General features: G+C 41.8%; 1 protein-coding gene across 1 annotated transcript; it reads left to right on the plus strand.

Annotated features, from left to right (window-relative positions):
* On the plus strand, positions 1–27,148 carry LOC141155250 (major histocompatibility complex class I-related gene protein-like). Its single transcript, XM_073642050.1, has 8 exons — positions 1–168; positions 2,067–2,330; positions 3,541–3,819; positions 5,034–5,306; positions 10,358–10,456; positions 24,247–24,276; positions 24,553–24,598; positions 26,972–27,148. Exons 1-7 carry the CDS (start codon positions 84–86, stop codon positions 24,594–24,596), a joined length of 1,074 nt encoding a protein of 357 aa, XP_073498151.1. The 5' UTR covers positions 1–83; the 3' UTR covers positions 24,597–24,598; positions 26,972–27,148.

The raw sequence follows: 27,148 nt of genomic DNA on the forward strand, positions 1-27,148 counted from the left end.
GGTGAGTCTGAGCTGTCAGGTCCCTTCCTTCCTATCTGCAGTGTGAACGCTTATTGCCTTCTCTGCTTCTCCCTGGTTACTTTATGTTTCTCCATTATATCAGACGCAGGATGCAGAAGATGATCGTCCTCACACTGATCCTCCTGGCAGTGTCCGGGGTGTACTCTGGTGAGTATGTACGGAGCTGTCTGTTACATTATCAGTGGCGTAACTACAGTCTAATGGGCCACGATGCAAAACATGGACCTGGGCCCTCCCTGTATGATGGTCAGACATACAGGCCCGTGTAGCATTCTAGATCCTATAAAGACATGCGTGTTCACCCCCCATGTAATAATAATCCCAGTCATGACTGCATCCTGTAATAAAGTCCCCCATCCTGGCCCCTTCCTTTAATAATGTCCCCCATCCTGTCTCCTTCCTGTAATAATGTCCCTCATCCTGTCTCCTTCCTGTAATAATGTCCCCCATCCTGGCTCCTTCCTGTAATAATGTCCCCCATCCTGGCTCCTTCCTGTAATAATGTCCCTCGTTCTGGCTCCTTACTGTAATAATGTCCCCCCTTCCGGGCTCCTTCCTGTAATAATGTCCTCCCGTCGTGGCTCTTTCCTGTAATAATGTCCCCCGTCCTGGCTCCTTACTATAATAATGTCCCCCCTTCCGGGCTCCTTCCTGTAATAATGTCCCCCCGTCGTGGCTCTTTCCTGTAATAATGTCCCCCGTCCTGGCTCCTTCCTGTAATAATGTCCCCCGTCCTGGCTCCTTCCTGTAATAATATCCCACGTCCTGCCTCCTTCCTGTAATAATGTCCCCCGTCCTGCCTCCTTCATGTAATAATGTCCCCCGTTCTGGCTCCTTCCTGTAATAATATCCCATGTCCTGCCTCCTTCCTGTAATAATGTCCCCCGTCCTGCTTCCTTCATGTAATAATGTCCCCCGTTCTGGCTCCTTCCTGTAATAATGTCCTCCATCCTGGCTCCTTCCTGTAATAATGTCCCCCATCCTGGCTCCTTCCTGTAATAATGTCCCTCGTTCTGGCTCCTTACTGTAATAATGTCCCCCCTTCCGGGCTCCTTCCTGTAATAATGTCCTCCCGTCGTGGCTCTTTCCTGTAATAATGTCCCCCGTCCTGGCTCCTTACTATAATAATGTCCCCCCTTCCGGGCTCCTTCCTGTAATAATGTCCCCCCGTCGTGGCTCTTTCCTGTAATAATGTCCCCCGTCCTGGCTCCTTCCTGTAATAATGTCCCCCGTCCTGGCTCCTTCCTGTAATAATATCCCATGTCCTGCCTCCTTCCTGTAATAATGTCCCCCGTCCTGCCTCCTTCATGTAATAATGTCCCCCGTTCTGGCTCCTTCCTGTAATAATATCCCACGTCCTGCCTCCTTCCTGTAATAATGTCCCCCGTCCTGCTTCCTTCATGTAATAATGTCCCCCGTTCTGGCTCCTTCCTGTAATAATGTCCCCCGTTCTGGTTCCTTCCTGTAATTATGTCCCCCATCCTGTCTCCTTCTGATTGGCTGCAGAGATTGCGTGACATATCATTGTTATGCAATCCCTGGGAGAGTCAGTGCCGACATCACTGGAACGCAGCAGGCACTGGAGGTGAGTATAGGTGTTATCCATTTATTAGGTGGAAACATAGTGATCGAGAAGGGACTATTCGGGTAGATGACAACCTCTTTAAAAAAAGAGAAAAAGAAAATACTCCCCTTTCGTCATCTGTTCTTATGCGGCCTCCTCTGCAGCTTCCAGATGCTCCATGCCAGTGCCGAGGACCAAGGAGCTGAGCAGACGGTATAAGAACAGATAAGGAAAGCTAAGTGTACATTTTTTTTTAGTTATTTTAACCCTTTCCCAATCCTAAAAAAAGATTCCAGCAAAATAGTGAACGGTTGCTATTTTGGTTGTTTTGAGAGTCAAATCTTGGAAAATCCAGACTGCTCGGCACCAACGCTGTAATGTCAGTTTATGACAACCAGAAAATCATGAAAGCGAGATATAATCAGGTTCCAGCATCGCTTTATTCCCAATATCTTGGGATGATCCTGTATGTCTCTCTCAGACAGTCACTCTCTGCGCTATTACTACACGGGGGTCTCGACTCCAGGATATGGGATACCCGACTTTTCGATTGTTGGATATCTGGATGACCAGTACGTTGAGCTCTACAGCAGTGACACTGGCAAAACCGGACCTGTGGCTTCATGGATGCAGGGGAAGGAAAGTCCGGAGCACTGGGAGAGGGAATCCAGGATCGATCGAGAAAACGAGGCCGTGTTCAGACGTGAATTACTGATATGGAACAAGAGGTTCAACCACACGGACGGTGAGAACACAACGTCCTACATGTCCAATAGAAAGTATTCAATGCTTATTCAAAAAAGTATTCTGTGTATTGTATGAGGTCCAGCGGACAATGACAGCCAAGGGTTAAGTACAAAACATGTCCGCGCCCCACACTCATTCCCTTCCCACGTATATACACTTGCACATAACAAACTATACATATGGAAACATGCCATAAATATAGAAAAACAATTAAGACCCCAATATATGACGAGAATCTAAAACAGACGGAGACAACAATATGACACCCGGTTTGTAATTTAATCCTCATGGAAATTTAGTTTTTTTGTTCAGATGGTCAGAAGGATTTTTTATTTTCGTCTTACATTATTCATTGCCCTAAAGGCCAAACTTAAAAAAAAATTGTAAAATGGAAAAAACTATGAGGTCTTGCTTTCTTTTTCAAGATGAGCTGTAGTTGTTTTAGGAGACATTTTGGCATCACGCATGTAAAAGATACATTCATGTTTTATATCTTTACTTTTTATGAGTTATTCTATGATTTTATTTACCCAGAACCATCAATAATGAGTTCACTGTATTGTATGAGTTTCTATGAGGAAACCAAATAAGTCTGTGTTCTTTACCGGTTTGTGCCATTTATTAAAAAGTATATTTTAAAAATGCGATTACTATAGCTGCTATTTTGGTAACTTTATGGAAAAAATCTATGACTCTTCAGTGTTTTTTTTACTTATTATGTATGGGCATATAGAGATATTTTGATATATACCAATATAATATGCCTGAAAAAAAAAGAAAGCTTGAGGTTTTTAGGCAGAGAAAATTCTCATATTCACAAAAGTGCATCCTGTGGCTCAGTGTTAGAGGTGCTGCCTTCCATAACGCAGGTCCTGCGATTGAATCCCAGCTCTGACAAGTTATATGACGATGGAGAAGTAATGAAATATATAAAGATATCTTCTGAAGATGCAAAGCAGTCATCAAAGCAAAAGGTGGCCACTGTGAAGAACCTAGAATATAAGACATATTTTCAGTTGTTTCACACTTTTTTGTTAAGTATATAATTCCACATGTGTTCATTCATAGTTTTGATGCCTTCAGTGTGAATGTACAATTTTCATAGTCATGAAAATACAGAAAAATCTTTAAATGAGAAGGTGTGTCCAAACTTTTGGTCTGTACTGTATACATAACCCGTGTATAACATGTTGCTGTATTGTGGGCAGGCTTCCATTTCGTTCAGGTGATGACCAGCTGCGAGCTGCGAGATGATGGCGGCACCGGAGGATATGAGGAGTTTAGATACGACGGAGAAAAGTTCATGGACTTAGACGTACAGACCGGATCATTTACACCCATCATGAACGAGGCTCAGATAATCGCATACAGATGGAACAGACCGGATGTAAGAATGGGGGAGAGATACAAGGTGTATCTGGAGAATAAGTGTATTGACTTACTGAAAAGATTCTTGGAGCACGGAAGAGAAGTCCTGGAACGGAGAGGTGACGTCACTGTCCATTATATGTGCAAAAATGAGAGGTTTTCTTCTCCATATTGATATTAGACCTATAGACATATATCAGGTGGTCCATAAACATGTTTCATTAGGAGATAAACATGGTGTGAGAGTGTTACCCTGGGGGCAGTGATTGGTGTCAGCAGCTCGGTAGGTGTGTTGGGCACGATGTCTGTGCGTCGCCTTTGTTTTACTGCCACAATAGCGCAGCCGAAAATCTGCAGTATATTATAGTGCCAGCCAAGTGGGTGAGATTTTACCCCAAGTCACTCTCACACTGCGTAATGTTCTTTAACCTCATTCCAACATTCATGGTAAAAGTATCTATGGAGCTGGAGGAATCTGCATGTACCCCAGATGGATTGTGCCATGGATGTGCTGCCCATTTTGCTGCAGTTTCACAGTAAAATCTGGGGCTGATTTTTTTTCAACTAAGTTTATGTCCTGTGTCAATGTAATCTCAATCCTTATGAGCTGTCTGTATGGACCTGATTGTTCCGGTCATTCTATATGTGGTCATTAGATAATAATCATTGCTTATCAGATGTATTATTAAACGACACCTGTCACTTGCTTAAAACATTGAGTCAAATACCTTGTATAAATCCTTGAGCTCTCCCGATCCTACCGTTCTTTTCCGTTTTGCGCTGCGTCACTTTATTGCAGAGATATTCACATTTGTTTGTTCTGGAGCGCAGCATGTGAAGTTTCTGCTTGCAGTACAACTGGACGTGTGTTCAGAGTCATCTCTGGAGGTGTGTGCTTTCACCCTTCCCTCCAAGATGCTGCCAATCACAGCTCTGCAGCTGATCTACTGTAGCAGTGACAGAAAGTGCTGTGCTGTAATTGGCAGCATCTGCAGAGAAGACTCTAGTTGACCGGTTGAATGACTAGCAGAGATTTCACATGCTGCACTCCAAAAACAACAAATGTGAATATTTCTGCACTGGAACCACACAGCGCAAAACGGAAAAAAGAGGCAGAATTGGGGGCACTCAGGGATCTTTACCAGGTATTTAACGTAATTTTTTGAGCAGATGACAAGTCCTGTTTAAAGGTTTAAATAGACCCCATGTCCATAACTGTCCTCATACTGTTCATTTAAGAGTCCATACACTGTATGATCGTAGCTGTGGGGATTCTTTGATGCCCTTTGTTTATTTGAGGGCTACTTATATATTTTATGTCTTTTACTCTCAGTTCAGCCCCAGGTGAAGGTGTCCGGTCAGGAGAAAGGAGACACCATGAAGCTTCACTGTCAGGTGTACGGATTTCACCCCCGAGCTGTGGATGTGAAGTGGATGAAGAACGGAGAGGACGAGGTTCACTCATATGAGACCACACACGTCCTCCCCAATCCTGATGGCACCTATCAGATCAGGGTCAGTGCAGAAGTGACCCCCAAAAAGGATGACAGATACTCCTGTTATGTGGATCACAGCAGCCTAAAGAGACCACTTCATGTAAAATGGGGTGAGTCTTTTCTCTAAAGGGGTATATCTCAAACGTGACAACTTTCTGGGCTGCTCTCCTGGGCATTGCCTGTTTGGTATGTGCAAATTGTGCCTTGTAAATTTTTTGGTGGCGAACTCCCTATTTCAATGCTATATGCATTCTCCACACCCTCCATACCCTCCATCCCATCATCAGACCAAGAGTCGTGCACAGGAAACATCAGGGGTCGGGCAGTTTTTATTAGAAATCAATCATTTAATATTTTTTTTTAATAATAATGATAATTTAAATAGTAATAGTAAAATAATAATAATTTAAATAGTTAACATGTCAGATATATTATCATCCTGATGTGAAGCAATAAGAAGACCACTTCCGGATTAGGGTCCTTCCCAGATCTTCGGGGCTTGACCTGCGCCGAGCATCTGCAGGGTCCGGAAGGACAAGGGCTGGGCCTTGGGTCTTGTCTGGCATAGTCTGGTCTCCGGATCTTGACTGGCACAGGGCTGGGCCACAGGTTTTGACCGGCGTGGTCTGGTCCAAGGATATTGCCTGGCGCAGTTTGGGTCTCACTCATGGGCGAACAGCTGCCTGCCGAACTGGTCTCTCAAGTGTGGCCTGGTACTTTGGTCGCGATGTACCCCTGAGCACACGTCCTGCTGTTTCTCTTTCATGCCAAGTCTCCTCCCGCCTTGGCTCCGCAGCTTTTTATATCAGGAAACTGCGTCATGGGTGTTACCTGACTTGGTGCTTCCGCTAGACTCGTCCTTCTCAAAACACTAACCCCCTCTTATTGGTTTCGTATTGGGCAGTAGGTGGCAATTGCCAGTCACAAATGCCACATGGAGTGCACCCTCTTACATATGGGATAACTGGCTGATCACTGGGGGTCCTACCACTGGCAAGCTCGATATGGAGGCTCTGCAGTCTTATTTTAACTAGTGCGTAGGTGCATCATGCTCAGCCTCCACTCCATTCATTGTTCATGGGGCTGCTGGATAAAGCTGACTACAGCACTCGACTATCTCCAGAATAGATCAGATCATGGTTTGTCCTGATGAAAAAGTCATATACTTCGAAACGGGTTGACGAATAAAACCACCTGAAATTGGATTGGCATCCTTCATTTTTTTTTTCATGGCATCGCAGATTAACCCATTTGTTTCTCCAGTTCTATGTATTTATCTACTCGTGGGTCTGCATTAAGCCTTATAAGTGGTTGTGTGCACACAACCCATCCAGGTGAGCGCAATCATGCATATCCTTCTACATTGTTACCCAAATAAGACCGTATTTGCTCTTTGTCTCCTCTCCAGTTTCTCTCTCTTGGCTTAGATACATGTCATACATCACGTACAGTGGGGGAAATAAGTATTTCATTCCTTGCTGTTTTAGTAAGTTTGCCCACTGACAAAGACATGAACAGTCTATAATTTTAAGGGTAGGTTAATTTTAACATTGAGAGATAGAATATCCAAAGAAAAATCAAGAAAATCACATTGTATAAATTTAAATAATTTTTTTTTCATTTTGCAGTGAGAAATAAGTATTTGATCCCTTTGGCAAACAACACTTAATACTTGGTGGCAAAACCCTTGTTGGCAGCACAGCAGTCAGACGTTGTTTGTAGTTGATGATGAGGGTTGCGCACATGTCAGGAGGAATTTTGGTCCACTCCTCTTCGCAGATCATCTCTAAATCATTCAGATTTTGAGGCTGTCCCTTGGCAACTCGGAGCTTCAACTCCCTCCATAAGTTTTCTATGGGATTAGGGTCTGGAGACTGGCTAGGCCACTCCAAGACCTTACTGTGATTCTTTTTGAGCCACCCCTTTGTTGCCTTTGCTGTATTTTTTGGGTCATTGTCTTGCTGAAAGACCCAGCCATGACCCATTTTTAATATCCTGGCAGAGAGAAGGAGGTTGTCACTCAGGATTTTATGGTACATGGCTCCATCCATTCTCCCATTGATGCGGTGAAGTAGTCCTGTGCCCTTAGCAGAGAAACACCCTCAAAACATAATGTTTCCACCTCCATGCTTGACAGTGGGGAGGGTGTTCTTTGGGTCATAGGCAGCATTTCTCTTCCTCCCTACACGGCGAGTTGAGTTAATGCCAAAGAGCTCAATTTTTGTCTCATCTGACCACAGCACCTTCTCCCAATAACTCACAGAATCATCCAGGTGTTCATTGGCAAACTTCAGACGGGCCTGCACATGTGCCTTCTTGAGCAGGGGGACCTTGCGGGCACTGCAGGATTTTAAACCTTTAAGGCGTAATGTGTTACCAATGGTTTTCTTGGTGACTGTGGTCCCAGCTGCCTTGAGATCATTAGCAAGTTCCCCCTGTGTAGTTTTAGGCTGATCTCTCACCTTCCTCATGATCAAGGATACCCCACGAGGTGAGATTTTGCATGGTGCCCCAGATCAATGTCGATTGACAATCATTTTGCATTTCTTCCATTTTCTTACTATTGCACCAACAGTTGTCTCCTTCTCACCCAGCGTCTTACTTATGGTTTTGTAGCCATTCCAGTTTTGTGCAGGTCTATGATCTTGTCCCTGACATCCTTAGAAAGCTCTTTGGTCTTGCCCATGTTGTAGAGGTTAGAGTCTGACTGATTAATTGAGTCTGTGGACAGGAGTCTTTTATACAGGTGACTATGTAAGACAGCTGTCTTTAATGCAGGTAACGAGTTGATTAGAAGTGTCTAACTGGTCAGTAGAAGCCAGAACTCATAATGATTTGTAGGAGATCAAATACTTATTTCTCACTGCAAAATGTAAATAAATTTATCTAATTTATACAATGTGATTTTCTTGATTTTTTGGGGGGATATTCTATCTCTCAATGTTAAAATTAACCTACCCTTAAAATTATAGACTGTTCATGTCTTTGTCAGTGGGCAAACTTACAAAAACAGCAAGGGATCAAATACTTATTTCCCCCACTGTACAATGTTGGCACTTTGACTCCCAGCACTCGTGTGAGTTCTGTCTGACGGAATGCTGCAGCCCATCAACAGCCATTCATGGGCTCCAGCGCTCATGAATGAGAAGGATAATGCAGGGAAATATGTACATTGTCCCATCTGTGGTCTCGCCATGAACTGATTTGGAAAGGGATCAGGTCTCTGCAATCAGTGAAAAAGTTCTTCCATCAGCATATTGTTCGCTTATAGATTTGTACTAGTACAGTAGTGTTCAAAATAATAGCAGTCCAATATGACTAACCAGATTAATCACTGTTTTTAGTATAAATTATATCACCACATGTCAAGCAATTTACCAGTTGGTGCAGCCAATTCTAAGAAAACTCCGCATTCATGATCTGCAGGTTTTTGTGTATTTGAATAATTAATTGAAAGGGGATGTGATAAAAATAACAGAAGTGTGGAGGTCAATTAGTGAGGTCAATTATTCTGTGAAGCAACAGTCGTGAATCAGGTGGCCCTTATTTAAGGGTGAAGCCAGCACATGTTGTACATGCATTTCTCCTTGAAAGCCTGAGAAATATGGGTCATTTGAGACATTGTTCAGAAGAACAGCGTACTTTGATTAAAAAGTTGATTGGAGAGGGTAAAACTTATAAAAAAGTGCAGACAATGATAGGCTGTTCAGCTAAAATGATCTATCCAATGCTTTAAAATGGAAAGCAAAACCAGAGAGACGTGGAAGAAAACAGAAGACTATCATTCAAACGGATGGAAGAATAGCCAGAATGGCAAAGGCTCAGCCAATGATCAGCTCCAGGATGATCACAGACAGTCTCAAGTTACCTGTGAGGACTGTGACAGTTAGAAGACGCCTGTGTGAAGCTAATCTCTTAGCAAGAAGTCCCCACAAAGTCCCACTGTTGAAAAAAAGACATGTACTGAAGCAGGCACAATTTGCCAAAGAACAAATCAACTGGCCTAAAGGGAAATGGAGAAACATTTTGTGGACTGATGAAAGTAAAATTGTTCTTTTTGGGTCAAAGGGCCACAGACAGTTTGTCAGACAACCCCAAAACTCTGCATTCAAGCCACAATACACTCTGAAGACAGTGAAGCGTGGTGGTGCAAGCATCATGATAGGGGCATGTTTCTCTTACTATGGTGCCGGACCTATTTACTGCATAACAGGGATCATGGACCAGTTTGCATATATTAAAATACTTGAAGAGGTCATGTTGCCTTACGCTGAAGAGGATATGCCCTTTAAATGGGTGTTTCAACAAGATAACGTACCTAAACACATCAGTAAATTAGAAAAATTTTGGTTCCAGTCCGACAAAATTGAGGTTATGGAGTGGCAGGCCCAATCCCTGGACCTTAATCCGATGGAACACTTGTGGGGTGATATCAAAAATGCCATTTCTGTGGCAAAGCCAACAACTGCCAAAAAATTGTGGGATGTAGTCAAAGCATTCTGGACTGGAATAACAGCTGACAGGAGCCAGAAGTTGGTTGACTCTATGCAACATAGATGTGAAGCAGTTCTAAAAAACTATGGGTATAAAACTAAATATTAGGTTAGTGATTCACAGGAATGCCAAATCCTCAAAAAAAGAAGAGACATATTGTGAGTTTGTAAAGACAAATGCAGACACTGCTATTATTTAGAACGGCCCAATGTTAATTTTTTGTTATTTTCTGTAAAGTAGTTAACGATTATATACATTTCTCTTCATGTTTGGAATTAGAAAACAGTGTGCAATGTTCCCAATGCTGGAAATAAAAACTAGTATAAAAGTTTTGAGCTTAACTCATGTTTTTGAACTCACTGCTTTTATTTTGAACACTACTGTATTTACCACATTCACAACAACCTCAGTCTCTCCGTCACTTCCCTCCGGTTTTATCAGTTTAGTGTTTCATCAGCTTCACGTTACTTATACGGATAATTGGAAAAACTTTCCACATTCATGAGACATTCGGTCTCTTAGACTTGTGATATCTCGCACAAATCTGCAGGAATGTTCTATTATTATTTATATTATGATGTGTCCGTGTTCTGTTATTTTATGTGATTATCATGTAGGAATCTCTCGTGTGTTCGAGCTCTTATCATTTCTTCATTTAACCGTTTAGAACGGGCACAGAACGCGCTCCTGACTGCGATCACCACTGCTGGGGTCATCATCCTCGTCATCATCGTTCTCACAGGTGCTGGATTCATGATATACAAGAGTAAGTGTCAGAAATAAAGGGCTCGGTGCAGGATGTGACGCTGATGGAGATCGGCCACTCAGATACACAGTAGCACATACTATTTAGCCCATTAAGGACGCATTTTTTTCCTCCTCTTGTTTCATAATTTTATTTTTCCATTCTCATAGCAATATGTGGATTGTTTTTTACGGGATCAGTTGCAGTTTTGAAAGACACCATTCACTTTTCAATATAATGTTCTGGAAAGAGGATAAAATGGTGAAAAAAAATGCAATTCCACTTTGGGTTTAATTTTTATGAGGTTCATTGTACAGTAAAAGTGACCTGGGAAAATGCTTCTCCAGCTCACAACGATGATGGCAATACCAAACTTATAAAGGTTTTTTTTTGTAGCGCTTAAAAAAATTCTGAACTTTGTATCAAATATTTCGCTTGAGTTGTGATTTTCTGAGACCCGTAACTTATTTTATTTTTCTGTTGATGGAGCTGTGTCCGGCCTTGCTTTTTGCGTATTGGGCTGAAGCTTTAATTCATACTGTAAGAAAAATTATTTCCCGAGTCATGGTATCATCTGGAACAAGGTAGTTTTTATTATTATCTTGCAGCAAATGGACAAAGCATTGATCATAAGAGTTGTCTGCCCTTTGATGCACCGTTAGACCTTTTATACTCTTACAATACAATGGACATTTCAAACATGTGCTTGCTCTGTACTTCTAGCCTTGTATTCTGATCTTTATTGCTCGACCTTGGATTTGTCTTGATCATCCGTTTGCCTAGCCCTTTTGTCGTGATCCGCTACCTTCTTGGAGTTCTGACCCCGAATTGTGACCTGACTATTGCTTGGTCTCACCCCTCTGTGTTTGACGTATGCTCCTGACTTTTGACCTCAGACCTCTTGACTACCCAGCCTCATGGCTTGTCCGTGAGTGGTCACTAGCATCACACCCATGTCTTGTACAAGGTCGCAAAACATTTTTTTGTCCCTGCTGTGAGAACATCTATTGGAAATATATTTTCCATAACCTCTAACTCTTGATTTCCCTAACATTTCTCTCCTGTTTATACAAAATATATCCCAAATGTCCATAGCATTAAAGCAGTCCTTCTCCCGGCTGGGCTTTTCAGGGTATGCCATCATCCTGGTAGCTGGAATAGGAGGTCTCATCAGTTTTGATCTCAAATGGTTCCTCATCCTGCTACATGATTTTAGTTATAGTGGTGTCAATCAGCCTTTGGAGAAGTCCTCTTATGCAAGGTACACAACAACATCTGCAGGTCACCTATATAGCTGCCATCACACAGAGAGACATCAGTAGCAATGTAATTAGTCCGCTCCATCTTCCGACCCTTCCAACAGGATTGTAAATGGATAATTTATCCATGAATTTTCCACTAGTTCCTCAGACTGGAATGTCAGGCCCTCCAGGGCTTTCGTTATACTAATATATGAGGCTGTATTATTGGGGATAAAGGTACAACAGTAAGTTCCAAACATTTTACACAACATATCAAGCGCCATTCGATTCCGGCAGGACATTAGGGAAGTTGGACCCAATTGTTCTGCAATACCTTTTACTGCATCTCGTGTATGATTAACAAACCTCTGTTGGTTATAATATATGTAATTAATCCAATCCACATTTTTGTTTATTGTAGCCTACCAGGAGAGACTCGAACACGCTTTAAACTCAATTGAATACCCTCTTAGGGACCCACCCGGAAAGGATCTTTTGGACCTGTGCCAGTCTCTCAAAAGGGCCTCCCTTGGCCCAGTGAGATCCTTCTTTGAAAACAGGTGGAAGGGCATCAAGAATTGTACCAAGGCACACCCACCTGTCATGCAAGGTGTGGGAAAGACTTAGTGCAACACAAAGGGAATAAGGAAAGGGAGCCCGGACTCTAGGGAAAGGGGGGAGTGGAGACCTCATAGGCTGGTCTAGTGTCACCCTGTCTCCCCTAACGACCATATATTGGTTCTTCACCAATCGCCACACGCGTGCATCGCCCTGTCTTTTCCTGGCGCATGACTAAGGCTAGGGAAGGCGGGAGATGAGCACTAGTCGGTCCCCACTAAACACTAAAGACAACAAGGGAGGACAAACAGGGGGGAAATTGCTTCACTTTAAAAGACTCCAGACAAATGCGCACATGTCCTCAAGCACCAGAGAGGAAGTAGTACTGCTCTTGCTAAAGCCTTCACAAGGAGTAATATCACCGACACCTCCCTCTGATACACAGCAGGTATTCATACACCCAGGCCAGGGTGTTAATTAGCCAGAGGAAGGTAGCTTCCCTTGCTCCACAACTATCCTTCATCAGTGAGCAGAAACCCTCCTATACTTCATTAGATGTCTCTCCCTAATGAAAGGTTAATGTTTGTTTTTTTTTACAAAAATCACTATAAGCCCTTGGGGGTGGTATATATTATATATCTTCTTTGGACCCACAGTATTATCCCCGGAATAACTGCCACCTGTCTAAACCTCATCACCTGTCTTTCTGTTGGCCATTGGTTTCTTCAATGAGGTTGAGATGAGTCCTCTCCTTTTAAGGGGACCCCCTTTGTAGTCAGACTTTTGCCTCTGGAGATGGTGACCTTTTACCAGTTTGTAGTGAGAAAGGTGAATCCACGGCTTCCTCTCAGCCACCTTTACCGCAGTTGGAGTGGTTCGTAACTCTTGGAATGGTCATTCCATCTGGGTTTATGCCAATGTTTCTTCTTCATCACTTTAATCAGGACCCAATCTCCAGGTTTCACTATTAATCCTTGAGGAACGGCCTGCTCCTTGTTAGCATCTTTGCCATATATTCTGCTATAGTTTGGTCAGCTTCCTCATCGTGCCTTACAAATGGTCTGAGCTGGGGCAGAACATATATTTGGCCTCACAACATTTCGAATGACCAATGGGAGGCAGAAAACCCAGTTTTTCCCTGTATCTTTCATACTTTTGTTGAGTTTGTTTTTAAGTATGTCATTATGTTTTTCTACCAGCCCTGCCGACTGAGGGTGATAGACACAATTATTTTTCACCTCTATCTTAAAACTTTGTTGCACTGTTGTAATGATCATATTTACAAAGTGTGGACCACTATCGCTATATATCTTCTCCGGTATCCCAAACCTTGGTATGATTTCTTACACAAGGAGTTTGCCACTGTCTCAGCATCTGGGTTGGCATTAGGAAATACTTTGATCCATTTTGTCAATGCATCAATAATCACTAGGCAATATTTTTCCCTTCACATTTCTTTAATTCTATGCATTCTGCATTCTATGAATCCATGCATATGTGTTGGAATGGGTATTGCGTTTGTGGGGAATTGCCCTCACCTTAGTCTCAAATTCCCCTGGGAATTATCTTTTGCACAAATATGGCAAGACAGGCAAACATTATTTTTTTATAATTCTTGAATCCATTTTCTGTAAATATCTCAGATACGATTCCTACCATCTTTCCTGTTGAGACATGGCTTGTCCCTGTGGAACATGTCTAAATAAATTACTTGGTAGGATGGGCTTTCATACACATACATACATGCTATTTTTTACTAAAGCACCTTTATCCATCCATTTTGTTTTGCAGTTATATGACTGCTGCCACATGTGAGACCTTAAGCGTCAGGGAGTAAAATAATACCAATGTAGCCGAGGCCTGCACAGCCACGGATGTGGCAACAACTGCAGCAGAGCCCCGGCTCCCATGTCTAATTTAGAGGCGTAATAGACCAATGGTTTTTGTTTCTCCCCGTACTCTTGAGTGAACACTGACATCATGTAACTCTCATCAGCTTCTAGTTTGAGGGGGTAGTGTCTTTGGTGAGGCCTAAACTAAGACTTTGGGGTGATTTCAACCAGTTGGCATCCCACAACCACTGCACCTTTTGACCAGAGAGTGTTGGGTACCACCTTCAGGGCTTCTTCTCAACCCGTACTCAGGGATAGATCCATAGATTCCTGTCACTGGGAACCAAGACTCCCCTGGACATGTACTGAAAGTTTCCCTGGGGTTGTCCAGATTTTGTCAATCTCTATTTTAACCCAGCACCCCAGGAGGAGTCTTTCCTCATGTGCTGAGAGTTACTTTCACTTTTAGCTAGGTCATACCCCGCAGGCACATCGGCCCCCTCTGTCTCCCTCATGTGCGGAGTTACTCTCACTTTCACTGAACTCTGAATTTGGCTCTACGCCACTATGCCATAAGTGTACACAGTGTCTCTTCTCTTTATGTACTAGAGATACAATTTGAGGAGCATCTGAAGAGAAATCAATAGATGCCTTCATGGCACTGAGTACATCAGTACCCAACAAACTATATGGACAATCAGAGCTCACAAAGACTCTAATGACAATAGATATAGCATTGTGATTGTTCAATATTATAGGCTTGGTAACTGGAAGTTTGATAGTTGTTACACAACCCCTGGCAAAAATTATGGAATCACCGGGCTCAGAGGATGTTCATTCAGTTGTTTAATGTTGTTGAAAAAAAAGCAGATCACAGACATGGCACAAAACTAAAGTCATTTCAAATGGCAACTTTAGGGCTTTAAGAAACAGTAAAAGAAATCAAGATTAAAAATGTGGTACTCAGTAAGGGTAATTTTTTTCAGACCAAGCAGAGGGAAAAAAGTCACTCCAATACATCACTAGTATTTTGTTGCACCACCTCTGGCTTTAATAACAGCTTGCAGTCTCTGAGGCATGGACTTAATGAGTGACAAACAGTACTCTTCATCAATCTGGCTCCAACTTTCTCTGATTGCTGTTGCCAGATCAGCTTTGCAGGTTGGAGCCTTGTCATGGACCATTTTCTTCAACTTCCACCAAAGATTTTCAATTGGATTGAGATCCGGACTATTTGCAGGCCATGACAATGACCTTATGTGTCTTCTTTCAAGGAATGTTTTCACCATTTTTGCTCTATGGCAGGATGCATTATCATCTTGAAAAATGATGTCATCATCCCCAAACATCCTTTCAATTGATGGGATAAGAAAACTGTCCAAAATATCAATGTAAACTTGGGCATTTATTGAAGATGTAATGACAGTCATCTCCCCAGTGCCTTTACCTGACATGCAGCCCCATATCATCAATGACTGGGGAAATGTGCATGTTCTCTTCATGCAGTCATCTTTATAAATCTCATTGGAACTGGCACCAAACAAAAGTTCCAGCATCATCACCTTGCCCAAAGCAGATTCGCGATTCATCACTGAATATAACTTTCATCCAGTCATCCACAGTTCACGATTGCTTTTCCTTAGCCCATTGTACCCTTGTTTTTTTCTGTTTAGGTGTTAATGATGGCTTATGTTTAGCTTTTCTGTATGTAAATCCCATTTCCTTTAGGCAGTTTCTTACGGTTCGGTCACAGACATTGACTCCAGTTTCCTCCCATTCGTTCCTCATTTGTTTTGTTGTGCATTTCCTGTTTTGGAGACATATTGCTTTAAGTTTCCGGTCTTGACGCTTTGATGTCTTGCTTGGTCTATCAGTATGTTTGTCTTTAACAACCTTCCCATGTTGTTTGTATTTGGTCCAGATTTTAGACACAGCTGACTGTGAACAACCAACATCTTTTGCAACATTGCATGATGATTTACCTTCTTTTAAGAGTTTGATAATCCTCTCCTTTGTTTCAATTGACATCTCTCGTGTTGGAGCCATGATTCATGTCAGTCCACTTGGTGCAACAACTTCCAAGGTGTTATCACTCCTTTTTAGATGCAGACTAACGAGCAGATCTAATTTGATGCAGGTGTTAGTTATGGAAATGAAAATTTACAGGGTGATTCCATAATTTTTTCCTCAGAATTGAGTGATTCCATAATTTTTCCCTCTGCTTGGTCTGAAAAAAATTACCCTTACTGAGTACCACATTATTAATCTTGATTTCTTTTAGTGTTTCTTAAAGCCCTAAAGTTGTCATTTGAAATGACTTGAATTTGACTGTTGGCCCCTCTTACACTTATGCTTTCTCTAGATGTTTGCCCATGGGGTATGTCCTGAGGTTCACCACTGTTCTTGATGTCCCTGACTCACATAGGAGGACAATCTTTTTCTCACTAATGGTCACTTCTATCTTGGGGTCCCCATCATTCAATAGCATATCTAAGTCTGTAAAGTTTAGTAACTCTTCCTCTTCTTTCTCTTTGCTGAAACTCAATGTCCCACGTTTCCACAGACAAAGTATGTATGTGTACTGTGTATCACCAGTCATCCCTCCTCTTCCTCTTACACCACAGTATTTATCATGTCTTCTGTTTCTTTCTCTCACATTCCCAGTTCCTTCTACCAAATACATTTTCCATCAACTTCTCTCATTAGTGCCATCCCCTGAGAAATACAGTTGTGGTCAAAAGTTTACATACCCCGGCAGAATTTTTCCTTTCTTGGCCTTGTTTCAGAGAATATGAATGATAACAAAAAAACTTTTTTGGTTATTGGTTGAGTGAAGCCATTTATTGTCAAACTACTGTGTTTTCTCTTTTTAAATCTTAATGACAACCAAAAACATCCAAATTACCCTGATCAAAAGTTCACATACCCTGGTGATTTTGGGCTGTCAACATGCACAGAATTTGACACAAATGGGTTTGAATGGCTACTAAAGGTAACATCCTCACCTGTGACCTGTTTGCTTGTAATCAGTGTGTGTGCATAAAAGCTGAGTGAGTTTCTGGGATCCAGACAGACTCTTGCATCTTTCATCCAGCCACTGACGTTTCTGGATTGTGAGTCATGGGGAAAGCAAAAGAATTGTCAACGGATCTACGGGAAAAGGTAGTTGAACTGTATAACACAGGAAAGGGATACAAAAAAATATCCAAGGAATTGATAATGCCAGTCAGCAGCGTTCAAACTGTGATTAACAAATGGAAAATCAGTGGCTCTGTAAAAACCAAACCACAGTCAAGTAGACCACCAAAAATTTTGGCCACAACTGCCAGGAAATTGTTCGGGATGCAAAGAAAAACCCACAAATAACATCAACTGAAATTCAGGACTCTCTGAAAACTAGCGGTGTGGCTGTTTCAAGATGTACAATAAGGAGGCACTTGAAGAAAAATGGGGTGCATGGTCGAGTCACCAGAAGAAAGCCATTACTGCGCAAATGCCACAAAGTATCTAACCTACAATACGCCAAACATCACAGAGACAAGCCTCAAAACTTCTGGAACAAGGTAATTTGGAGTGATGAGACCAAAATTGAACTTTTTGGCCATAACCATAAAAGTCACATTTGGAGAGAGGTCAACAAGGCCTATGATGAAAGGAACACAATTCCTACTGTAAAGCACGGAGGAAGATCGCTGATGTTTTGGGGATGTGTGAGCTACAAAAGCACAGGAAACTTGGTAAAAGTTGAAGGAAAGATGAATGCAGCACGATATCATCAAATACTGGGGGCAAATTTGCACTCATCAGCCCGGAAGCTGCGCATGGGACATACTTGGTCATTCCAACATGACAACGATCCAAAACACAAGGCCAAGTTGACCTGTCATTGGCTACAGCAGAACAAATTGAAGGTTCTGGAGTGGCCATCTCAGTCTCCTGACCTCAATATCATTGAGTCACTCTGGGGAGATCTCAAGCGCGTAGTTCATGCTAGACAGCCCAGGAATTTACAGGAACTGGAGGCTTTTTTTCCAAGAAGAATGGGCAGCTTTACCATCTGAGAAAATAAAGAACCTCATCCACAACTACCACAAAAGATTTCAAGTTGTCATTGATGTTAGAGGGGGCAATACATGGCATTAAGAACTGGGGTGTGTGAACTTTTGATCAGGGTCATTTGGATGTTTTTGGTTGTCATTAAGATTTAAAAAGAGAAACTCAGTAGTTTGACAATAAATGGCTTCACCCAACCAATAACCATGAGTGGAGAAAAAGTTTTTTTTTTGTTATCATTCATATTCTCTGAAACAAGGCCGAGAAAGGAAAAATTCTGCTGGGGGATGTAAAATTTTGAGCACAACTGTACATTCTGTAATTGCTGTTCACATGTAGAGTCATTCTCCTGGTCAGTGAGAGGTTGGAACGGCTATGACTGTCAGATATCTCTTTCAGGCTAAAGAAATACCCATCCACATTTTCATTTTCTTTTTGGATGCATCTGGATATCTATACCCAGTTTGCCCTTTTATGAGCCTTCCCCGACCAAGTTCTGGCTGTATTGTGCCCACATTCAAGGATCCTCATAATTTATAACAATATTCCAGAAGTCATATAGACACATCAAAACATATAACAGACCACAAATTGTACACACAAAAACTCAAACACTGGCAAAGGTTCAGTAAGAATGGTTTTGTAGGACCACTACGTACGCGTCTCCCACCACCAGAAAACACTGAAACGTTTTGTAATGCAACGGGTTACTTTACCGTGGTTTTTTTGTTCAGTGGTTCCTGGGAAGGTCTTTACAGTCAGGTCACAGAGACGTTGAGTTAACCATCCCGGGAGTTTCAACAATATAAGTTGTCGTGAAAAAAACCTTTAGTTTGTTTTTTAAGGTTATCAGATGTTATTCCCAATAATCCTCTACAAAGCCCTCCTGTATTAGCTTCTTCTTCAAAAGATAATACACTATATGGACACACAATGGGGCCTTTGAATCCTCTTTTTGCTATATGTTCTAGCAGTCGTCTGGTTAAGTGCTGTAGGGTTTCCCTCAAAAGTCAGTCCTGTATGAAGATTTAGACTCCTGTATACTTTTTTCTGGACAAATCTCAGTTCAGAGATCCGTATTTTGGGTGATACATTCACTTCCATATATATTATATGTAGTACAAGCGACCTTTACACAATGTGCAGGAAAGTATTGGATTCATCAACAATCGCCACACTCAGAGGTTCTGATAAGATTCTCTCACTTACAGTTATATGAAAAAGTTTGGGCACCCCTATTAATCTTAAGCTTAATGTTTTATAAAAATTGGTGTTTTTGCAACAGCTATTTCAGTTTGATATATGTAATAACTGTAGGACACAGTAATGTTTCTGCCTTGAAATGAGGTTTATTGTACTAACAGAAAATGTACAATCTGCATTCAAATAAATTTGACATGTGCATAAGTATGGGCACCTCACCAGAAAAGTGACATTAATATTTAGTAGATCCTGCTTTTGCAAAAATAACAGCCTCTAGTCGCTTCCTGTAGCTTTTAATGATTTCCTGGATCCTGGATGAAGGTATTTTTGACCATTCCTCTTTACAAAACAATTCCAGTTCAGTTAAGTTTGATGGTCGCCGAGCATGGACAGCCCTCTTCAAATAATCCCACAGATGTTCAATGATATTCAGGTCTGGGGACTGGGATGGCCATTGCAGAACATTGTAATTGTTCCTCTGCATGAATGCCTGAGTAGATTTGGAGCGGTGCTTTGGATCATTGTCTTGCTGAAAGATCCATCCCCTGCGTAACTTCAACTTTGCCACTGATTCTTGAACATTATTGTCAAGAATCTGCTGATACTGAGTGGAATCCATGCGTCCCACAACTTTAACAAGATTCCCGGTGCCGGCATTGGCCACACAACTCCAAAGCATGATGGAACCTCCACCAAATTTTACTGTGGGTAGCAAGTGTTTTTCTTGGAATGCTGTGTTTTTTTGCCGCCATGCATAACGCCTTTTTGTATGACCAAACAACTCAATCTTGGTTTCATCAGTCCACAGGACCTTCTTCCAAAAAGAAATTGGCTTCTCCAAATGTGCTTTTGCATACCTCAGCCGACTCTGTTTGTGGCGTGCTTGCAGAAACGGCTTCTTTCGCATCACTCTCCCATACAGCTTCTCCTTGTGCAAAGTGCGTTGTATAGTTGACCGATGCACAGTGACACCATCTGCAGCAAGTTGATGCTGCAGCTCTCTGGAGGTGTTCTGAGGATTGTCCTTGACTGATCTCACCATTCTTCTTCTCTGCCTTTCTGATGTTTTTCTTGGCCTGCCACTTCTGGCCTTAACAAGAACTGTCCCTGTGTTCTTCCATTTCCTTACTATGTTCCTTACAGTGGAAACTGACAGGTTAAATCTCTGAGACAGCTTTTTGTATCCTTCCCCTAAACAACTATGTTGAATAAGCTTTGTTTTCAGATCATTTGACAGTTGTTTTGAGGAGCCCATGATGCCACTCTTCAGAGGAGATTCAAACAGGAGAACAACTTGCAAGTGGCCACTTTAAGTAGCTTTTCTCATGATTGCATACACCTGGCTATGAAGTTCAAAGCTCAATGAGGTTACAAAACCAAAAAAAGGGCTTTAGTAAGTCAGTAAAAAGTAGGTATGAGTATTTAAAACAAGAAAATGATAAGGGTGCCCATACTTATGCACCTGTCAAATTTTGTTTGAATGCAGATTGCACATTTTCTGTTAGTACAATAAACCTCATTTCAAGGCAGAAACATTACTGTGTCCAACAGTTATTACATATATCAAACTGAAATAGCTGCTGCAAAAACACCAATTTTTATAAAACATTAAGCTTAAGATTAACAGGGGTGCCCAAACTTTTTCATATAACTGTATGTGAGGGTTTAACTAGTATTACACAGACGGACAGACAGATTATCCATGAAAGTCACTCGTACTCATTTCTTATTTTTCTTGCCACTTCTTAAGATCTTTTACATTTATGGGATCCTGTTTATGCATACATTTGGCATCCCCAGTTAGACACTCATTTTTTTTAGATGTTTGGTTACCCGATTTAGAACCCGGGGGTTAAGTATTCTTCACTCACCACACTATGTCCCAACTGCAATTCAGCTTCCTCCCACCATCTTCCAATTGCAGACAATGGGGTTATAGCACTCCTGCAATGTCCCCAGTCTATAGCTGGAAGGCATTAGGTATTTAAGGCATTCTCCCCAGTAATGAGGTGCCTGAGCAACATCAGCATTTAGTCAGTCTGCTAAGTCCATTGTCAGGTCCTTGTTCGGGAATCTCATGTTGGTCTGAACCAGAACCTATTCTCGTTACTGTGTTGTCTAATCCTTTACCTATTCCCGAGACCTGTGCTGTACCTGAAACCGCTCCGGTGGTACTTGAACCTGAAACCGCTCCGGCGGTACCTAGGCCTGAAGCCGCTCCGGCGGTACCTCGGCCTGAAACCGCTCCGGCGGTACCTAGGCCTGAATTTGCACTGTCGTAATCAGCACCAGTATCCGTCCTGTCTGGAGACCCAGAACACGTTTTGTCTAATCAGGTTCCGAATCCTGTTCTGCCAATGACTCTGAACCCATGTCCGTGTCTGCGATCCTGACCCCTGAGGTCAGCTGCTGCAGTACCGGGGACTGCCTAGGAGTGGTACCTGGTGGTTACCTGCAACTCAAGCCTGACTCCACCATCAGGGGCTTTAGTGAAAACCAGGTAGTCTCTTAGGTAAGCCCGGCTCGTGGCACAGTGGGTCCACGGACCACGTGTGTGACAGGTATTCACCTGAGTAACTGTCCCAATTAGTCAATCCCTGAGCACGACTAAGACACTGATTAATCATCTTAAACAATGCAACAACAAAATTACAATATACGTATGTATATATATCACAAAGAACAAAACAGACCTTAATTTTCTATTGTATTTCTCTATCTCGTTAGCTTAACATGTTCTCTTATAATATTTCCCCAGTTCCCAGAACTAGTCCTTATTCCCTCCTCGGAATAAGCTTTCTCTAAGTTTAATGTGCCCACGGAGTTATTTATTCCTGTAGTCTTCAAACACAGACCATGGACTGACCCTAGTTCCCAGAACTAGTCCTATTGCCTCCTCGGAATAATATACTTTCTCGCTCTAGCTTCCAAAGCTTCTCTTATTTGCGTGTTTATAATAAGAGAACAAATAGATGTTCTGTCATACCTCGGTTCTGATGAAACCGTCCTGTCAGTTCTAGAACCCGTCACTTTCCCATGGTTCGGAGAGACTGGCTTCTTTGTACGGCAATTCAGCCCTAGATCTTAGAATAAGTGGCCTTTGGCCACCCCATGCACGGTGTCAGCCTTGACCCTGAAGGGTGGGAGAGATCTTGGGTTCCGGTTCACAGGACCAAGTTGGAAGAAAACTTATCTCCCGACGCACGTGATCATCCGGAACAAGGTAGGTTTTATTCTTACCTTGCAGCAAGTGGACAAGGCATTGGTCATAAGTGTTGTCTGCCTTTTGATACATCGTCAGTCCTTTTATACTCTTAGAATACAATGGACAATTCAAACATACAGTACTTGTCTCTTCCTTATGGGTCTAAAATCTATAGGCGTCAGCAACTTTCCCGGAATTCAATAAACATAAAGAGTTACTCGTATTGACGATGTGCTGAGTGCTCCCTGCGTATTTCTGCCATTGCACAGGCAACATTTTATCTCACAGGTGTAGACAAGCCCAAGTCTTCTACAAGGTGCAAAACATTCTCTTCTGTCTGATATGAGAACATGGATTAGAAATATATTTTCTTATAACTTTTAACTCTTGGTTTCCCTAACACATTCCACTTTGGGGTGTATATGAAGTTTTGAGCGCTTTTTATTTCACTTTAGGGGGAGGTGGAAGTCCGGATTTTAATTTCTTTTCTCTTTACTCTGTTTTATGGGGTAATTAATTTTACATTTTCCCAGGTTGGACTCTTACAGATGAGGCAGCACCAAATCTATTTATTTATTTTGAATTTTTTCATTTTTGGATGGGGAAAAAAGGGGATAATTCAAAACTGTATTTACCGTATTTTATTTCTTAAATATTTTTGTATTACATTTGACAGATTTTTTTTTTTTAGTTCCCAGAGGGGACTTGAACTGATTTACGTTTTGCATTATATAGTCAAAATAAGGATCAGCTCGAGCCCTCTCCATACATCTGCACCCAACGTCTGATGGAAGTATCTGTCACAGGTCAATAATGGTCTGCAGTAAGCTGATCAGCTCCCCCTAGTGGTGGCTGCAAACAGCCAGAATGTTGCCGCTAACAGCAAAGGCCAAAGGAAGCTCCGATCACTGCTGCTTAACCATTTAAATGCCACTATCAATCACTAATTGCGGCATTTATAAGTGTTGGTTGTGATCACGTGGTGCCGATGGAAAGCCATGACAGCTAGGAGCCTACTGAACGCATTCGTCACTGTAATCTTGGTCTCCTGTAAGGTCCAGCCTGGAGCCGGGCTTTATAAAATAACAGATTCACAATATGCTACAACACTGAGATATTACAGTATATAGAACAAGCAATCTGACAATGGCAGGGTCAAGTCCCCTAAGGGAACTAAAAAATAAATTAAACTGATGAAAAATATATATATTTGTAAAATTATTGCCACTTGCTGTATATTAAACGATAAAAAGAAAAATTTAAACTCCAAAATTGGCAATTTTTGGATGTTGCATTTCCCTCCATAACTTCAATAAAAGTCAATCAAAACATTGTACAAAACAAAAACTACAGCTTGTCAGGCAAAAAAAGAGCCCTCACCAAGCTACAGCGCTGGAAAAAGAAAAAAGTTACACGTCTCAGGAAATTTGAAGGAAAAACTCAAAAGCACAAAACAAAAAAAAAATAAATAAATTGCCCAGTTATGAAAACATTAAAAATAATTTTTATTCACTGGACTATCCCTTTAACCTTTTGGATTGCTGCTGCCTCTGGTGGAGAAATGTCGTATTACACGGCTCTTTTGTTATATTCCTCCATAAGCACACAGGTACAGGAGGGATGTCTGGGGCTCTATGGGTGCATCGTACAGTTTGGGGCCCATTATTCCTGTTTGCGGAGGAGGTTTTCTGTTCCTAATTCTATTTCCTCTTATTTCAGAGAATAAGACCCGTTATACAGCGGCCAGCGGTGAGTATACTGGAGCTTCTCACTACTTGTGATTATTAATAAGGAGCCTCAGGTATTGGCCTTGAATCTGGGGGGGTGTTAGCACTATTCTGGGGATCTCTGAAGTGTTGTTCCTGTGTCCTGGATGATTCCTCTGCTGACTCTTGAGGCCTACAAAGTGCTGCAGGCTTCCATGGCGGCCTCCTCATCTCTCCTTATTCCTGGCCATTAACATGACCCTGATACTATCTGTGTCTCGTCTGTATATGGTATTAAGCCTTTTTTGTCTTTCCGCAGCTTCGGACGCCTCCTCAGACTCCAATCCATCAGTCACTCCCTGAGTGTGAGTATCGGTGATGGAGGAAACTTCCGTCTTTACACATTTTCCTTCCCTAGTAGGTGACGGACACATCACCTGGTGAGGACTCGCCGGTGTATTTGTTGTGATGGCGTTGAGGTCCCATCAGCTGTTTTTTTGGCACTTTACTGGTTTCTGATGGGTGAAATTTTTACCTCTTTCTGACCGAGTGATTTTTCTTTTTTGTGTTTTTTCTTCTCCTTTTTCCAAGAGTCATTTTTCTTTATTTTTCCATCCGTATAACTGTTTTTTGTGGGACGAGTTATAGTTATGTACAATACCTTTCATTTTATCAAATGTGCTGAAAAACGGGAAGAAATTCCAACAGCGTTGAAATGGTGAAAACTTGCAATTCCACCATAGTTTTCTTTGTTTGCCAGTTTATGGCATTTATTGTGCATTATAAATGACCCGGTAACAGGATTTCTAAGGCGATTGCATCTTTTATCGTGTAGGGAGAAGGGTTTAGATGTTTATATTTATACAGTCATATGAAAAAGTTTGGGCACCCCTATTAATCTTAAGCTTAATGTTTTATAAAAATTGGTGGTTTTGCAGCAGCTATTTCAGTTTGATATATGTAATAACTGTTGGACACAGTAATGTTTCTGCCTTGAAATGAGGTTTATTGTACTAACAGAAAATGTGCAATCTGCATTCAAACAAAATTTGACAGGTGCATAAGTATGGGCACCCTTATCATTTTCTTGTTTTAAATACTCCTACCTACTTTTTACTGACTTACTAAAGCACTTTTTTGGTTTTGTAACCTCATTGAGCTTTGAACTTCATAGCCAGGTGTATGCAATCATGAGAAAAGCTACTTAAAGTGGCCACTTGCAAGTTGTTCTCCTGTTTGAATCTCCTCTGAAGAGTGGCATCATGGGCTCCTCAAAACAACTGTCAAATGATCGGAAAACAAAGATTATTCAACATAGTTGTTCAGGGGAAGGATACAAAAAGCTGTCTCAGAGATTTAACTTGTCAGTTTCCACTGTGAGGAACATAGTAAGGAAATGGAAGAACACAGGGACAGTTCTTGTTAAGGCCAGAAGTGGCAGGCCAATAAAAACATCAGAAAGGCAGAGAAGAAGAATGGTGAGATCAGTCAAGGACAATCCTCAGACCACCTCCAGAGAGCTGCAGCATCAACTTGCTGCAGATGGTGTCACTGTGCATCGGTCAACTATACAACGCACTTTGCACAAGGAGAAGCTGTATGGGAGAGTGATGCGAAAGAAGCCGTTTCTGCAAGCACGCCACAAACAGAGTCGGCTGAGGTATGCAAAAGCACATTTGGAGAAGCCAATTTCTTTTTGGAAGAAAGTCCTGTGGACTGATGAAACCAAGATTGAGTTGTTTGGTCATACAAAAAGGCGTTATGCATGGTGCAAAAAAACACAGCATTCCAAGAGAAACACTTGCTACCCACAGTAAAATTTGGTGGCGGTTCCATCATGCTTTGGGGCTGTGTGGCCAATGCCGGCACCGGGAATCTTGTTAAAGTTGAGCGATGCATGGATTCCACTCAGTATCAGCAGATTCTTGACAATAATGTTCAAGAATTAGTGATAAAGTTGAAGTTACGCAGGGGCTGGATCTTTCAGCAAGACAATGATCCAAAACACCGCTCCAAATCTACTCAGGCATTCATGCAGAGGAACAATTATAATGTTCTGGAATGGCCATCCCAGTCCCCAGACCTGAATATCATTGAACATCTGTGGGATCATTTGAAGAGGGCTGTTCATGCTCGGCGACCATCAAACTTAACTGAACTGGAATTGTTTTGTAAAGAGGAATGGTCAAAAATACCTTCATCCAGGATCCAGGAACTCATTAAAAGCTACAGGAAGCGACTAGAGGCTGTTATTTTTGCAAAAGGAGGATCTACTAAATATTAATGTCACTTTTCTGGTGAGGTGCCCATACTTATGCACCTGTCAAATTTTGTTTGAATGCAGATTGCACATTTTCTGTTAGTACAACAAACCTCATTTCAAGGCAGAAACATTACTGTGTCCAACAGTTATTACATATATCAAACTGAAATAGCTGTTGCAAAAACACCAATTTTTATAAAACATTAAGCTTAAGATTAATAGGGGTGCCCAAACTTTTTCATATGACTGTATATACATGAGCCTGAGACTAGAAAATCTTTGCTGTTTTCTTCCAGAAACGACGTCACTCTTGTCTATAGCTACGTGTCACGTATCGCAGATTAATACTGAAGTACCAGCCTCCACCATGGACGCAGGGGGCGCTGTTTCTAGGACGATGCAGACATGTTTTATCTAATGTCACAATTTGCGCATCTTTGGTGATTTCCTTTTGTATTTTGTTTTGGCATTCTAGATGAAGAAGAGAGAAATGTAAGAAGTTTTCGTGACATAATCTGGAGATGACATTTTTCCTGTCCTTTATTTAACACATTGTTATTTAATATAAATCTGGGATATGGAGGACGCCGCAGTCTGTGAGATCCACGGATCAGATACCGGTATCACTAAGTAAAGCTTGTACTTGGCGTTC

The sequence above is a fragment of the Phyllobates terribilis genome, unplaced genomic scaffold, assembly GCF_046119375.1.
Source record: "Phyllobates terribilis strain yellow unplaced genomic scaffold, ASM4611937v1 Scaffold_7__3_contigs__length_470593459, whole genome shotgun sequence".
In the NCBI taxonomy this organism is placed as follows: Eukaryota; Metazoa; Chordata; class Amphibia; order Anura; family Dendrobatidae; genus Phyllobates; species Phyllobates terribilis.

Bases quoted from the DNA above. Each gene is read 5' to 3' on its own strand.
- LOC141155250 (XM_073642050.1), top strand. From the start codon at position 84: ATGTTTCTCCATTATATCAGACGCAGGATGCAGAAGATGATCGTCCTC. The intron at 5,307-10,357 runs GTGAGTCTTTTC...TTAACCGTTTAG, and splicing joins ACCACTTCATGTAAAATGGG to AACGGGCACAGAACGCGCTC. The intron at 10,457-24,246 runs GTAAGTGTCAGA...CTCTTATTTCAG, and splicing joins TGGATTCATGATATACAAGA to AGAATAAGACCCGTTATACA.